Consider the following 15,266-nt stretch of genomic DNA (forward strand, 5'->3'; position numbering starts at 1 on the left):
GGAGTCTTGCTCTGTTGCCCAGTCTGGAGTGCAGTGTCACAATCTTGGCTGACTTCAACCTCCACCTCCCAGGTTCAAGTGATTCTCCTGCCTCAGCCTTCCGAGTAGCTGGGACTATAGGCACGCGCCCCCACACCCAGCTAATTTTTGTATTTTTGGTAGAGACAGGGTTTTACCATGTTGGCCAGGATGGTATCGATCTCTTGACCTCATGATCCACCTGCCTCGGCCTCCCAAAGTGCTGGGATTACAGACACGAGTGAGCCACTGCGCCCGGCCTCTCATTCTTTATAATGGCTGAATTGTATTCCATATTATGATTTACTATGTATTACTGAATTGGACATAGATCTTGGTGTCATTTGCAGCAGTGCTACCATAAATGCCTTTTCATATTTGCATTTGCAAAGTTACATATTTCCATGGGACATATTCTGTGTGCTGATAATTTTTTTTTAATACTCCTTTAATTCTGTCAGAGCCCTGTTTGGATATCTGTGACTTCTGGTCACCTATATCGTAAAGTCTAGACTAGAGCCAAGAGAAACATAATGTGAGACATGGAATAATTTTAAAAATGTCAAGAGTACACATTATAAAAAAATAAAAACAGATGAAAATAATAGCATTTTACCTAGCCAAATGTATCCCAGATATTATAATTTCACTGTATAATCAGTGTTAAAACATAGATATTTTACATCCTTCTTTTTGTACTGAATCTTTGAAATCTGTGTATTTTACACTTAAAACACATCTCAGTTTGAACTCTCCACATTTCAAGGGCTCAGGTAGGCACACGTCTGTGGCTACTGATTGGACAGCACATGTCTACACTCAGCCTGGTGCTTACAGCACTTTACAAATAAAAGCCACAGTCAGTCAAATAAGCCACATTCAGTCAAATTTAGCCAACCTGTGTTTGCTTCTGACAGTCCCACTTTCTACAAACTTGCAGTGCTTCCTGTTTATTTTTCCTGCATCCTGCCCAGTTTTTTGGGCAGGATTTATCAGCTTTGGCACTGTTGACATTTGGGACCACATGATTCTAAGTTGCAGGTGCCTTGTAGGATATTAAGCAGTGTCCTTGGTCTCTACCCACCAGATGCAAGTGGCATCTTCTCCTCTGGAATTTACCCTATCTGTGGCAACTAAAAATGTCTCCAGACTGAGAAATAATGCTTTAGGGTCAATCACAAATCTCTACTTATCCATTAGGGTTGTTTTAGCCAACTGGACAAACCTACTGTGTCCCACGCTTCTCTGAACTTGACTTCTTATCCAGCTAGTGTGGTAAATATATGTAATAGATCAAAAGCCTGTCGTGGTCAAAAAGTTTGAGAAATGCTGGATTAAAGAAAATTCAAGGGTATTTTTGTTTTGTTTTGTTTTTACGATGAGACTTGGTCATAGAGTTTCATATGCTAATGTGCTTTATGCATCTGCTAGAGAAGTTTTTACTTCTGGCATGTCCCAAATTTATTGATCTCCAGCAACCAACTCACATCCTCTCATTGTTAGGGAATCCTCCAATATGTAGACTAGGTTGGAGGCACAACAGAGGAAAGAGATTCCCTCATAGTCATGCATAGCATATAACCGAGGTCCAGTTATTAGATGCTTTCATAGGGAGCTTGGGGCTCTGAGTGAGTTAAGGAAAATGGCGACTGTGGTGTCAGGTGGCAGCTGTGTGGCATCTTGGCCAGGCTGTTGCTGTTAAATGCTGGTGTTGCTCTTCCAGCTCTTGGCTCTCTGTTGTTGTCTTTAGTTCTTGTCTGTTTTCTGAGCTTGGTTTTCCAACCTCTTCTCAATTTTCTGAGCCCACGCTTTCACTTTTTGTTCTAATCACAAAAGTCAGTTTTCATTATTTTCAGCAGAAAGATTTCAGGAAATGTTGGTCGAAAGCACTTTTTTTTTGCCCTCTTGTGTTGGCTTTTATTTTGTATTTTTCACCTCTTCCCATGCCTATGGCTGTTCTCTCAAATTTTCCAGGATAGGAGCAACTCTTCTATGCCATTGCATTTTTCACACCATTTGGCACAATGCTTGTACTCACGAAGTGCTAAATGGAGAAGTTGTATGACTTGTATATGGACTCAGATATAATCTGCTTCATTCCACCAAGGAGCTGTGACCTTCTAGCTGTGTAACTACAGCTAGATACTGTAAAATCCAACTGCTGCTAGATACTTTGAGGCCGATAACTATGTGATCCTGGGCAGCCTGAGAGCAACTGGAACGGAAATGGCCAGCCCGAGGACTGTACAAACAGCATTTTAGATGCCAGAATAAGTGATTAAGTGCCAAGGTTAACCTACTGGCATTACTTAATGAATTGAGGAATGTAGTTGGTAGCAATAGGCAATTGATTACTGAAAAGAAGCAATAATTGGGAAATGGCTGATGTCTTAAGGAGGTATAAAGGAAGGTAGGAAAACCGTAAAATCATGATGTGACACTGCTATGTAAAGCAGAGTGCGAGGATTCACATACATTCAGCAATATACTGTTATTAAAATATGTAAGTGCATATCAGAAAATGACTATTTAAAGACAACACTAGGGAACAAATTTTGGTAGTCCATGTAGATAGAAAAAACTGGAAAGAAGAGAAAGCATGAGAAATTTAATCTCTTTTATTTTCCCCGAATTTTGAGGGAGAGGGTCTCTAATATTATGATTTATTTTTCTGTATTTAAAATCAAAATAGAAAATGTGCCTCCTTTCGTAGGTGTTACATTTTAGGAATACTGTGAAAAATACAGGAACTTCTACAGAAACACACATGGAAACGATGGAAAGGCTAGAAAGTAGGGTTACAGGGAAAATGACCTCTGTCTCTACTAAGACGTGAACTGGAAAATAATAATAATAATAAATTGTGAGAAGAGTATTTGAGGACAAATTTATAACCAACACAAGGGCCTAAAAACCAGCAAAATGACATGCTAAAATAAATAGTGGGGTTTTTTTCATTGGAGAATTTTAAGAAAAGAGTATCGTTGCCTTCCAATTATGGTTTCATGTCTATTCTCCCCAAAGGCATGTGTACTTAAAACCCCTCTTGGCCTCATAAGAAGATTCTTTGGTCCTGATGAGACTATGTGCATTAGAATCACTTCTCCTGGAAAGGAGACGCTAAAGGGTACTTGAATAAAATATTAAAAATTATGAAGGACATAACAAAGGCCAATCAGTCCTTTCTTTTCCCCAGACCCCATAATATGAGAACATGGGTTATTTGATGAAATTAAAGAGTAGCAAATTAAGTGCTAATAAAATGAGATAGTCACTTACATAATTCATTGCCATGGGAGGTCACAGAGGCAAATTTTGTGGCTACATTAAATGTAGGGCTGGATAATTTTATGACCGCTAATATTTTTAGCAGTCAAGGCTGATACTGTGAGAGAAGAAATTCTATTACATTCTCCACTAGATGGTTTGCAGGTACCTCTGGCAAGAGGTCCTTGTGAGTTCTAATCTTTGGTGTACTAAACATTGTGGGTTTTTTTTTTTTTTTTTTTTTTTTTTTTTTTTTTTTTTTTTTTTTTTTTTTTCTTGAGACAGAGTTTTGCTCTTTCGCCCAGGCTAGAGTGCAGTGGTACCATCTTGGCTCACTGCAACCTCCGCCTCCTAAGTTCAAGCAATTCTCCTGCCTCAGCCTCCCGAGTAGCTGGGATTACAGGTGTGCGCCACCACGTCCAGCTAATTTTTGTATTTTTAGTAGAGACATGGTTTCACCATGTTTGCCAGGCTGGTCTTGAACTCCTGACCTCAGGTGATCTGCCTGCCCCGGCCTCCGAGAGTGCTGGGATTACAGGTGTGAGCCACTGTGCCAGGCCTAAAAATTGTTTTTTGGTGAAATTTCCCAGGAATCCCATTTATACTTCAGTCCTACCTTTTCTTGTAGAGATCCAAAAGTCCTCTCTAGTCAGAAGCAGTGGAGAAAGACACTGCCCAGAATTCAATCATTTCTGGTCTTTGGGAACCACTCGACTTATTTATCGTATACCACCTGTGTGTCAGGTCCTTTGCTTGGAGTTTTAAAAAATCTTTTGGGTACATAAACATTTGGACACATCAGTAGCATTCTGAGTGAAGGGGATGTACTAAAGGTAGAATGCAGAGTTACATGGAAGCATAAAGAAGCAAAGGGGTGTCTCAACCTGTGTGGTTCAGGGAAGGCTCCCAGGGAAGGTGATGTTTGAACTGAGTCTTAAAAGATGAGCAGCAGCTCTCTGTTCGGCAAGGCAGGGAAGGGCATTCTTGGTAGAAGGAGCATACAGCATGCAGAGATCTAGAGACAGTCTGGCATAATGTGTCAGGGAACTGCCAGTAGTTTAGGAAGGCTGTACCACAGAGTCAGAGGAGCGGCAAGGAAGGAGCCAGATGGTGAAGTCTTGTGTTTGCCTGAGATCCCTCTCCAACAGTGGTGCCAGTGCTGCCAGTGGCAACAGTAGTGGTGAGTTGGGAGTAGAGAAGGGAAGGGGAAGGACTTTAGGTGTGTCCTATGACCAATAAAGAACAACGTCTCAAAGCCTTGCCCCACTAATAGGCCTACCTTTTTTAGATCACAGTCAACAGTTATTTGGCAGTGACCTTGGAGTTCACGTACTCTTTGCTTAACTCATTTTTCTATATCTGCCTGAAGAGTCTTTACCAGGAACCCAATCACTCTTACCAATCAGCAGAGGAAAAAAAGAGAGCCTGTAATCCCAGAACTTTGGGAGGCCGAGGCAGGTAGACTACTTGAGGTCAGGAGTTCGAAACCAGCTTGGCCAACATGGTGAAACACTGTCTCTATTAAAAATACAAAAATTAGCCTGGCTTGGTGGTGCACGCCTGTAGTCCCAGCTCCTCCAGAGACTGAGGCAGGAAATCGCTTGAACCCCAGAGGTGGAGGTTGCAGTGAGCCGAGATCATGCTACTGCATTCTAGCCTCGGCGCCAGAGAGAGACTGTGNGCCTCCCTTGTGTTTGATTAGAGGGTGTTTCGACGAAGTCTAATGTGTCTGGTCTGATTTTCTTGGGCTCTGCTAGAACAAAAGCAGCCCTTGGGTGAGAAAGCAGAGGCAGATTTCATCGGCCTGACCCCAGATTCCCATTTTCTCTGTGAAGTTGGCTCAGCAAACAAGCAAGAAAACATACAATATCTTTGAGGAGCAGGAGCAGATGGATTGAAATGTTAAAAATCTGGTTTGTTAAATGATTTCAGCTAACAAAATAATTAGAGAGAAAAAGAAGCACCCAAACTCTGTTTCTTCCATAGTGAAATTTAAATAAGAATATCATTATTAATCACTCAGAGTCCTACTTGCAATTTCTATGCCTTTAATACTGATACTTTAAAGAAGAATGAAATGAAAATGAGTGAGAGAAAGAATGTCATTTGTAAACATTACTTTAGATGCAAATACTTAAATTTATATTGTTACATGATACAGTATGTGATCAGTTTTCCTCATTACATTTTAAAGAGTTATATAATTAGTGCATTTTTTTCTAATGGATAACTTTTTCTACAGTTCTCTTTTAAGGCTCTTTTAAAAACATGGCATTGCTAGAGGGATACAGAAGTGAAGTTAGTTACAGAAGGTAAATAGGTTGATGCCTAATTTACTGTGAGGCCCCCTATATTATAGGATATTGGTGGATAAAGTTGAAATACGTGTACCAAACACTGTTTGATGTTAGACACCCAAAGATGAGTAAGATCATGGCTGACAATGTACTAAGTACAACAGATAGTTTCTCCTGGACTCCTCGGTGAATTGTTTACAAGTTCTGTGGTAGAGGCCTATCCAAATGTTAGCTCTGTCTGGGGAGCTGACGGTGTTTTCACAACAGCTAATATTTAGACTAGGTCTGAAAGTAGAAATTACAGTTAACCAGAAGGGAATGAAGGGTAGATCAAGGTAGGAGAGAGCATCTCAGAACAAAAGCAACAGAGATATCTCTTGAAACGTTAAATTATTTTTCTCTTTTTTTCTAACTTCTGTTATATCAGTCGATGTTGTTATTTCTAATACATTTTGAAAAATTCTTCTTTGAAGAACGAATGGGCTGTGTCTTGTCAGCATGTAGTATGTATTAATCTTGCCAGTAAGGGGGTGGTGATCACAGATTCTATAAGCCCCACCATTAGTTCACTTAAGTATTTATTAATCATTTGCTGTCCTGGGCTGGACACTCACAAATAAGTGCTTGCTGTCAGAGGTGAGGTACGTGGCATGGGTAACACACATCTCCCCATTGTTAGACACGTCTGTGTATTGAATCAGTACAGGTTCTTCTAGTTCCAAATGTGTAGGTTGGTACAGAAGCAATTGTGGTTTTTGCCTTTAAAAGTAACTGCAGTGATTTTGCATGAAGTATGCCTTTTGTTGACTGGGCGTCCTTCAACAAGGTTGTTTATTTATAGTTGTCCGAAAAAGAAACAGAAGCTTTAAGAAAATGTTGATGTCAAATGGTAAATATATCCTTTCAAGGACCATGTAAAAATTGGTGACTATATTTAATGAAACTCTAAGTTTCAAAAAGTGTTTTCCTGTCTGTTTTAGACCTTAGCTGGATCTCCAAAATACAAGTGAATCAGCCGGCAGTTCTGAGGCGTGCGGAACAAATCCAGGCTCGCAGAACTGTGAAAAAGGAGTGGCAGGTAAGGGTTCTTCTTGAGCCTTCTGTGCCGGTGTTTTACAATGCATGGTCTCTTCCTTCAAGGCCACAATATTGAATTTCGCTCAAGATGCATCTAAACTTAAAAGATTGCAGCTGTCCATGACTTATTTTAATAATTCATATATGATGATGATGGGTTGGAGAAAGATAACACATTTATCCGAACAAGTTAAAAATCTTATCACTCTTGAGTGGCAAAGCCGCAAATGAATTTGAGGCATCTTTATTCATGAGTGAATTAAATGGCATATTTTCTCAACACATTTATTCAGTTTTTTAGACATGCCTTCTTTGGTTGTCTTCTATTTTAATTTTTAAAGCCCTAACATCTAAACCTGATGTGTCCACTGTTGAGGCCCTTAGGTATGAGTTGACCTTTCTTGACCATCATGTTTACCTTACTATTACTTTCCATAAATCATTTTTCAGAATTCCAAAAATGATGATTCGTAGAGTACTTGTGGTCAGCATTTTCTTCAGTGTATCCCAACCAAGGACGTGCTGTGTAGGGTTAAAAGGTATTCAGAGTGTTCATTTTGCAAGTGAGGCAGAGTATTGTGATTGAATCCTTTATAGTGATATTTCATATTTTGCTCATCCTTAGAAATGTTATGATTGAAAAGATAAAAGGAAATTCATCAGACTGAGTTGTGAAATATGAATGTTGTTTTAAAAATGGAATTGGATTACATTGAAAAACAAAACACAAAAAAACCTCAGAAACTTAAAAATAATAATTTCATTCCAGATTCCAGGGCAGGAGGCAAAATGTAAGATAGAAACCTTCTTTCAGACTTCTATGTCAGGGTAGCTATGATGGGTTCTCTCTATGGGTGAGATGGAGCAGTCAGAAGTGGGGAGACATGGGCTAATGGGGGTTTCAATTTAGGATATTTGCGGGAGAAAAAAAATGTTTCAGGCCCTTTCTCCCTCTTGTTTTATTTTGGGTATTGTTCATCTTATTAGTGGCTCTTGAACTGTGTTTATATCATGTATCAGAATATTCCACAGAACAGTGTAGACATAAGATATTAACACTCATGCTTGTCTAATGATTCTCTACTAACCAGCTAGGTTGGAGGTTTATTTATTTATTTAATTTACTTTGTTTTTACTTTTCTTCAAACCAGGCTGCTTGGCTCCTGAAAGCTGTTACCTTTATAGATCTTACTACACTTTCAGGCGATGATACACCTTCCAACATTCAAAGGCTCTGTTATAAAGCCAAATACCCAATCCGGGAAGATCTCTTAAAAGCTTTAAATATGCATGATAAAGGTAATGTTGTTGTGTGTGATCTCTGTGGTGGTTACCTGCTTACAATACTGTTTACTAAATCTAAGAGGACGTAAGATACAGCTGCTAATGATAGCAGTGATAGAATCCACTATAGAAACCCTTACTGTGTATATATAGACAAATAATTGAAATTCTTCTCTGAAAAACAGCAGGAAGAGAATCTGAGTCTTTTTTTTTTTTTTTTTAGGTCAGTTCTTTCAATCCATGGATTAAAGTGCTTGGTAGAGAGTGCCTTTATATTTCTTTTCAATTTTTGGTTTTGGAAAATTTCTGTTTAGTGACTCTAGAATACTGATTCTGATTCCCTAGCTATGTGTGAAAAAGCCAGTCTCATTACTTAATAATCACATCTCATACATAAAGTATTTTCTGTGAGTATATGAAATACTTTTGAAAATAAAATGCAAATGAGAAATATTGCCTGCTTGTATATTAGATTAGATCTTTCAAAAAAAGTCATATTCACTGCTTTAGTGTACATGAAAGGAAGGACTTTTCTAAAGTTGCTAAAGTTTAGAACCTTAGCATTTTGGGGATGTTGGATACATGTGAGAATTGATTCCTTTGTTTTCTAAATAAGGAAAACAAGACCTGGAAGGCCAGGCACGTCTTATTTCTTGCTGGGCTGGTTTTGGGAGCCAGATCTCCTTCCCATGGAGTATGCTTCATGGCTTCTGAGTGCCTGTCTGCTGTGAGTGCAGCTAGAGAGTTGAATTGGCCCAGTGCAGGTCTTTTATCCTGAATAATTTGTAGATAACATACAAACCTAAACAACTCTGTGCCTTTTGAAAAGTATTATGTGTCTTTCGAGTTGGCAATAAAAATACCGCCTTATTTATTGCACTTAAAGATAACTTGGTGTAAGGTCTTATGATATTGCTTTGTTTTATAATTACTAATTGATTTCTAAATTGTTTTAAATTGATTAACTTGTTTCTTAAAATGAGGGCTTCCGTTTCAGATTTTATTATTCCTTGCAAAAGAGGGAATAGGATTAGTTAAATGTCATTTTTGTGGTACCACTCTCTAAATTTCGCTTACGTTTTTCTTCATCTTTCCTTTTTCAAACTGCCCTTTCTTCAGATTGTCCTGTGTGAGTGCTCTATAAATCTGGATTTTGCTATCTACATGAAATGTTTTCATTTAGTCATGACCGCCAAGTTTACTATTTAGACATTTTTAGAAAGCAGTACTACATTAATCTAGAAGAAGAGTATATCAGACTTGTTTTTGTGACTAACAATGAGAAAATGATTCATGTTGTCAAGAACTAGAAGGGAATGTGGAAAGTAAAAATCTTTAAATTTATTGCAGCATTGTGGGGGAATTATTTTTTTCTCTCATTTGATTTTTGCCAACGTTGTGATATAAATAATAACTAAAAGCATGTTATGTGAGTTGAACTTCATTTAAAGTTGGCTATTCCTATGTTTTCCTGGTAGACATTACTACAGCCGCCGTTTGTGTTTATCCCGCCCGGGTGTGCGATGCTGTAAAAGCGCTCAAGGCCGCAGGCTGTAGTATCCCGGTGGCATCAGGTAAAACGTGTTGGGGCTTTTGTTGTTATTTTTTAAACATGTTTCCAGTTCTTCATACAATGGGGCATTATATATAGTTTTGTACTGTGATTTAAATTAGTTTCATGTATTTAATTAATTGTATTTATTCATGATTTTAGTATATATTAATTACTTAGTAAGTGGCAGACATATTTATTCCCAAGAATACAGAACTGCATGCCTATCCTTAAGGAAACTCATTTAGGAGGAATAGTCAGGTAAAGAAAAAAACTCATAAGGCATGATATATTATATTGATATATATACACACACACACTAACACACACGTATGCATGTTCTGTTTTATATATATGTAAGCTATAACAATAAGGATATGCGGGCCAGGCCTAAGAAAGGTCTTTAAAGATTTCGTGTGGTAAATATGTATCTGTGTGTATGTGGATGGATGAATAGACAGATATAAAATTAGATTCTTGTTTTAAGAGATGTTAGAGGAATATCTTGATTCTTTAAAAAGGGAGTCTAGGCCAGGCGTGGGGGCTGACATCTGTAATCCTACCACTTTGGGAGGCTCAGGCAAGAAAACTGAGTAAAGCCAGAAGTTTGAGACCAGGCTGGGCAACAAAGGCCTCTACACAAAAATAAACTAAAATAAGTAAAAATTTAAAAGAGGCTTATAAAGATCACTAGTTTATTAGGAATACATGAAAAGAAAATGGTACACAGTATTTCTATAGAATTGATTTATGAGGATTCCCAAAGTATTTGGAAGCTACACCTGTATAGACCTTAATTTTTCATTAGCCTGTTCAGTTCAGTTTTTGCTTTCAACAACAGAGAAACATGCTTTCCTCCAAGGTGGCAGACCTAAGGAATTTTATTTATTTTTTTAATGAGACAGAGTCTCGCTCTGTCACCCAGGCTGGAGTGCCATGGTATGATCTCAGCTCTCTGCAACCTCTGCCTCGTGTGTTCAAACAATTCTCTTGCCTCAGCCTCCCAAGTAGCTTGGGCTACAGGTATGTACCACCATGCCAGGCTAATTTTTGTACTTTTAGTAGAGACAGGGTTTCACCATGTTGGCCAGGCTGGTCTCGACCTCCTCACCTCAGGTGATCCACTCACCTCGACCTCCCAAAGTGTTGGGATTACAGGCAAGAGCCACTGCCCCTGGTCCCAGGGAATTTAATATCAAGGAAACATAAGAGGTTGTATCTAGAAACAGGGATGGAGAATTAATGATGTGCTTTTAAAAGATGTTACTATTTTTCAAGAGTTTAGTTATGTTTTCATTTTCCTCTTATTTACACTTGGATCTGCTCTTCCCAACCCTGCCCTTGCCCCAGTTTTGTGGACTAATTAATTAGGTGTGTTTTCCTCCTGCATTCTCTTTTCTTTATTCTCATCTGCCAGGCTGGTTGTTTTTAAGATAGGCAGTGGGAGAACACATATGACAGTTTGTTTACCATAGCTGAAGAGGTTCATGAGTGAGTTAATCATGATAAATTAAGAGTAAATGAGTTAATCAAGATAGCTAACTTGATCAACATTTGGATCCAGAACTAGTGTGCTGGATAACTAGTGTTCACTAAGACAGGGCTACAACTACTATTTTAAGACGATCACTATGAAGATGACATGATTTCTTAGGTACTGGTTACTTAATGCACCTTCGTGAGCATATCTGCAGCATCTTAATTTCAGGTCTTCCAGAAAATGATAGTATTTGTCCTAACACTAATACAGTATGAGAGAACAGTCTGTTTCTTCATACTTATGCATGACATAAGTGATGTTCTTAAGTGTCATTAATGCCTTGGTCTTTAAATGCTGATGTTGTGGGGTTTGGAATTCTTTGATGAACTACTGACCAATTGAAATTTGTTTTCTTCTCCCCACTTTCTTACTTTCCTTCTTCCCTCCTTCCCTCTTTCTTCCTTTTCTTTCTTATCTCTATTAGTGGCCACTGGCTTTCCAGCTGGACAGACCCATTTGAAGACACGATTAGAAGAGATCAGATTGGCTGTGGAAGATGGAGCTACAGAAATTGATGTGGTAATTAACAGGAGCTTGGTGCTGACAGGCCAGTGGGAAGGTACGTGCATGCTCTTACCTAAGAGAGTCACAGTTCTTCCCTGGTGAATCAGATGATGAGATAAACCATAGTACGTTTTAGAGGTCACTGTTCTAGATGACAAGTTAGTAGATCAAAGGGTGAATTTAGGAGAAAGCATGGTTGAGATTACTCATCCTTGTGCCCCTCATAAATCTAGGCAGTTGCCTACCTGCATGAACTTTTCAGATTCTTTTGAGTGCTTAGGTGAATAGTTAACTTCCATGCAATAGATTCATAACTTCGAAAACAATTTCATTTTACCAATATGCTTTTCTTTTAGAAGGGAAAAGTTACTACTATTCTGTACTGTTTTGTTACTCAAAACATACTTCACTCCAGGCAAGTCTTTTATGCAAAGCTTATTTGAATATATTGGAGGAAACTTCCCTTTTTTATGTTAATATTTGCAGTCTTTGAAGAGGTGGGATTATTAAGTTGACTAAGTTTATTTTTATTTCTAGCATTCTTACACAGCTCCGATGACTGTTATGAGATTAATGATTCACTCTCACGTCAGAATACAATAAGACATTGTACTTTCCAGCAACAGGCTTTTGTTTTTATAAGTAAATATTAAAGAACCAAGTAGATTTTACCTCTGTCTTAAGTATATTTTGTAAACTAAAGATGAGGTCATTGGTAGCTAGAAAAGTACAATTATCTCTTTCAAAAAAGTCATTATAATAAATAGTTTAACTAAAAATTTTTAATGAAATCACAAGTTAAAGCAGAATAATATATTATGTCTTTATATGTGTGTATATAAAATAAAAGGCATATTTTATTCTAATTATGAAAGATATACCTAGTCACTGTTTAAAACAAAAATCCCCACTACTCATAAAAGAAGTAGATATTCCTTGTAAACTCACTCCCTTGAAATAACCCGTGGTAACGCTGCAGTGTGTAACTTTCCACACTTCCCTACATAGCATACTATCCCCACACTCTCTTAAAGATTAAATAAAAGATAGAATTATATCTCTTATTTAACCTGCTTATTGGACTTGCCTGTATCTCATGCTTACTTTCCTGTGACTTTCTGTCCATTTGTATCTGTAAAGCCTTTATCTGTCTATTTGTGAAGCCTAATTCCATGGATTATCAATTATGAATTACTTTTGGTTATGAAGTAGCAAAGGTTCAGTCAGTGGTTTAAACACTTAGTATTTATTCTCTTATGTAAAGTCCAGAGGTAGGTACTCAGGGGTGTGCAGCAGCTCCTCAGAGTTCTTGGAGACCTGGGCTGTGTTTATATTCCAGTTCCAAAGCATGTGGCTTCTGCTATCAATGTTAAGGGAACTTCATTGTTGGAGATGGCTTCTGAAGCTCCAGCTCCTTAGACTCATCTTCTAGACCATAGGAAAGAAAGGCTTGTCTTGTCAAGCCTCACCCAGCACCTTTGCTTGTTGCACCTTTGCTTCTTACACCTTTGCCTGTTGGCCTGAGCTGACTGACGTGGCCATTCTTGGCTGCAAGTAAGCTGGAAAATAGAGTTTTTAGCTTGGAATATTAGCACATTCCTGTACATTCCCATTTCCATTGCCTTACCCCCACTGCCCCCAAGTTCCCCATTAATATTCATCAATGTTTATAATTCTTTCCAGGTTTAAATTCCTGACAGTTCACAAATATCTTTTTGTATTTTATGTTCCTTTTTATGATTGTTCATGTGTGTGTTTTAGCCAATTGCAGTCATTCTTAAAAGGCATATTTTAAATAGATGTCTCTGTTCTTACATATTAATTTTGCTTATCTGCTTTTAGTCATGGATTTCACTAAGATTTAAGGCTTGAGTTAAAAAGAAAAAGTAAGCATAGTATTTAAAACAAATCTGGCAATAAACTATAAGTGATTTAGTTGTACACAAACCTATATATGTCCTTTATATCTTAAGCAAGTGTAGATACAGAAATAGAATTTATATTATAACTTACACCTTTTATTAAGCAGTTGTGGATATAGAAATATGGTTTATATTATACTACTAATTGGAAAATAAAATACAATAGGAGATGGGTTTTGATGTAATCGACTGTCTGCCCCTTGATAAACTAGGAATGGTTGTTTTTAAGAACTGATAATTTCCCAATAACAGGCATTTATGCAAAATGTAATGACACATCTTTGTCCTGGACCATACTTCTCTATTAACTCTTTTTGTGATGTTAATAACCTCTTGACCCAAAACAAATTGAAAAGGAACATTTAATACTAGAAATTTAATTCTAAATAGAAACCTGAAATGACTTAGACCTTTTTTTCTCTGCAATATTTTGTCTTAATTTTGAGTCTCAATTTGATTACATATTGTATTTTTCAGTGTCATGTTTTAATATATGAGCCTAAAATTAATTTCTTGGAATTTGTGGGTGGAAATGTCTATCACGCAATTGCATTTTCAAATCTAGGGCCCTCTCCCTTGTGCAGTGAGGTTTGCGGGATACTTGGTAAAGCACAATAGAAAGAGCTTCATTTTATTTTGTTTTTTTTAAGTTCTGGGGTACACGTGCAGAATGTGCAGATTTGTTACATAGCCAAATGTCTGCCATGGTGGTTTGCTGCACCTGTCAACCCATCAGCTAGGTAGGTATTAATGCCGCATGCATTAGCTATTTTCCCTGATGCCCTCCCTGCCTCCACCCTCCCCTGACAGGCCGCGCTGTGTGTTGTTCCCCTCCCTTTGTCCATGTATTCTCATTAGGAATCTCATTTTTTAAACCTGGCCATTCAGAGTGGTCTTAACCATTTCTCATGGACATGGTCCGGAGTTTAGGGTATGAACTCAAGGAGGAGACTGGAGTTGGGTGGTGAGGGAGGTCTCATATTCCTCTCTGGGTTCTCCTTAATGACCACTTAAAATGTCCACTTTGCTGAATTTCTAACTTTTCCACCCTCCTTGAAGCTCCTTCACTGTTAGCATATGAACTACCTGCTACTTCTCAGAAAAAAAATCATTAGACAGGACATCCCTCCATGTTCTTGCATCAGGGCTGCTTTGCTTTGCTTTTTCCTTTTCTCCCTCCTAAATTCAGTCCCTCCACTGGGCTGTGGCTCTCATCTCCCCCTGCATTTTCAGAAGCCCTACTGTATCTATTGGGCATTCTTCCTCCTGTGTCATCAGCCTCTCTCTGCCAGCTCATTCCCATTAAGCATTTAGACATACTCAGGCTTTTCTTAGCCACTTAAGAAACAGAGCACATGCCAACTTTCCCTTTCCTTCACCCCCAGCCACCTCCTCCTTTCTTCTCTTCCCCCCATGACTGAAATTCTGAAAAAACGGCCAGTCGCGGTGGCTCACACCTGTAATCCCAGCACCTTGGGAGGCTAAAGTGGGCACTTTGGGAGACCTCATCAGCTCTTGTGTGCCTGCTGACACTGCTCGGTGCTCTGGTTCTGCAGCGCCACTCAGGGGTGGGGCGTCCTCACTTGAGGTCAGGAGTTCGAGACCAGCCTGGCCAACATGACAAAACCTCAGCTCTACTAAAAATACAAAAATTAGCTGGACATGGCGGTACATGCCTATAATTCCAGCTATTCTGGAGGCTGAGGTGAGTGAATCGCTTGAACCTGGGAGGCAGAGATTGCAGTGAGCTGAAATTGCACCACTGCACTCCAGCCTGGGCGGCAGAGTGAGATTCCATCTCAAAA

At 38.5% G+C, this 15,266-nt stretch overlaps 1 protein-coding gene across 3 annotated transcripts in view; it reads left to right on the plus strand.

The window, feature by feature from the left end:
* Positions 1-15,266, plus strand: part of DERA (deoxyribose-phosphate aldolase) — a 125,307-nt gene that overhangs the window by 32,359 nt on the left and 77,682 nt on the right. For 2 of the 3 annotated variants that reach the window (XM_017528713.2, XM_037738415.1), the window contains 4 exons: positions 6,563-6,660; positions 7,811-7,958; positions 9,422-9,517; positions 11,460-11,594. In XM_017528713.2, coding sequence (XP_017384202.1) covers positions 6,563-6,660; positions 7,811-7,958; positions 9,422-9,517; positions 11,460-11,594 — 477 coding nt within the window. The remainder of the gene's footprint in view (positions 1-6,562; positions 6,661-7,810; positions 7,959-9,421; positions 9,518-11,459; positions 11,595-15,266) is intronic. The other variant, XM_037738420.1, reaches the window with a different exon arrangement.

Source organism: Cebus imitator, unplaced genomic scaffold (genome assembly GCF_001604975.1).
Source record: "Cebus imitator isolate Cc_AM_T3 unplaced genomic scaffold, Cebus_imitator-1.0 Scaffold2, whole genome shotgun sequence".
Classification (NCBI taxonomy): Eukaryota; Metazoa; Chordata; class Mammalia; order Primates; family Cebidae; genus Cebus; species Cebus imitator.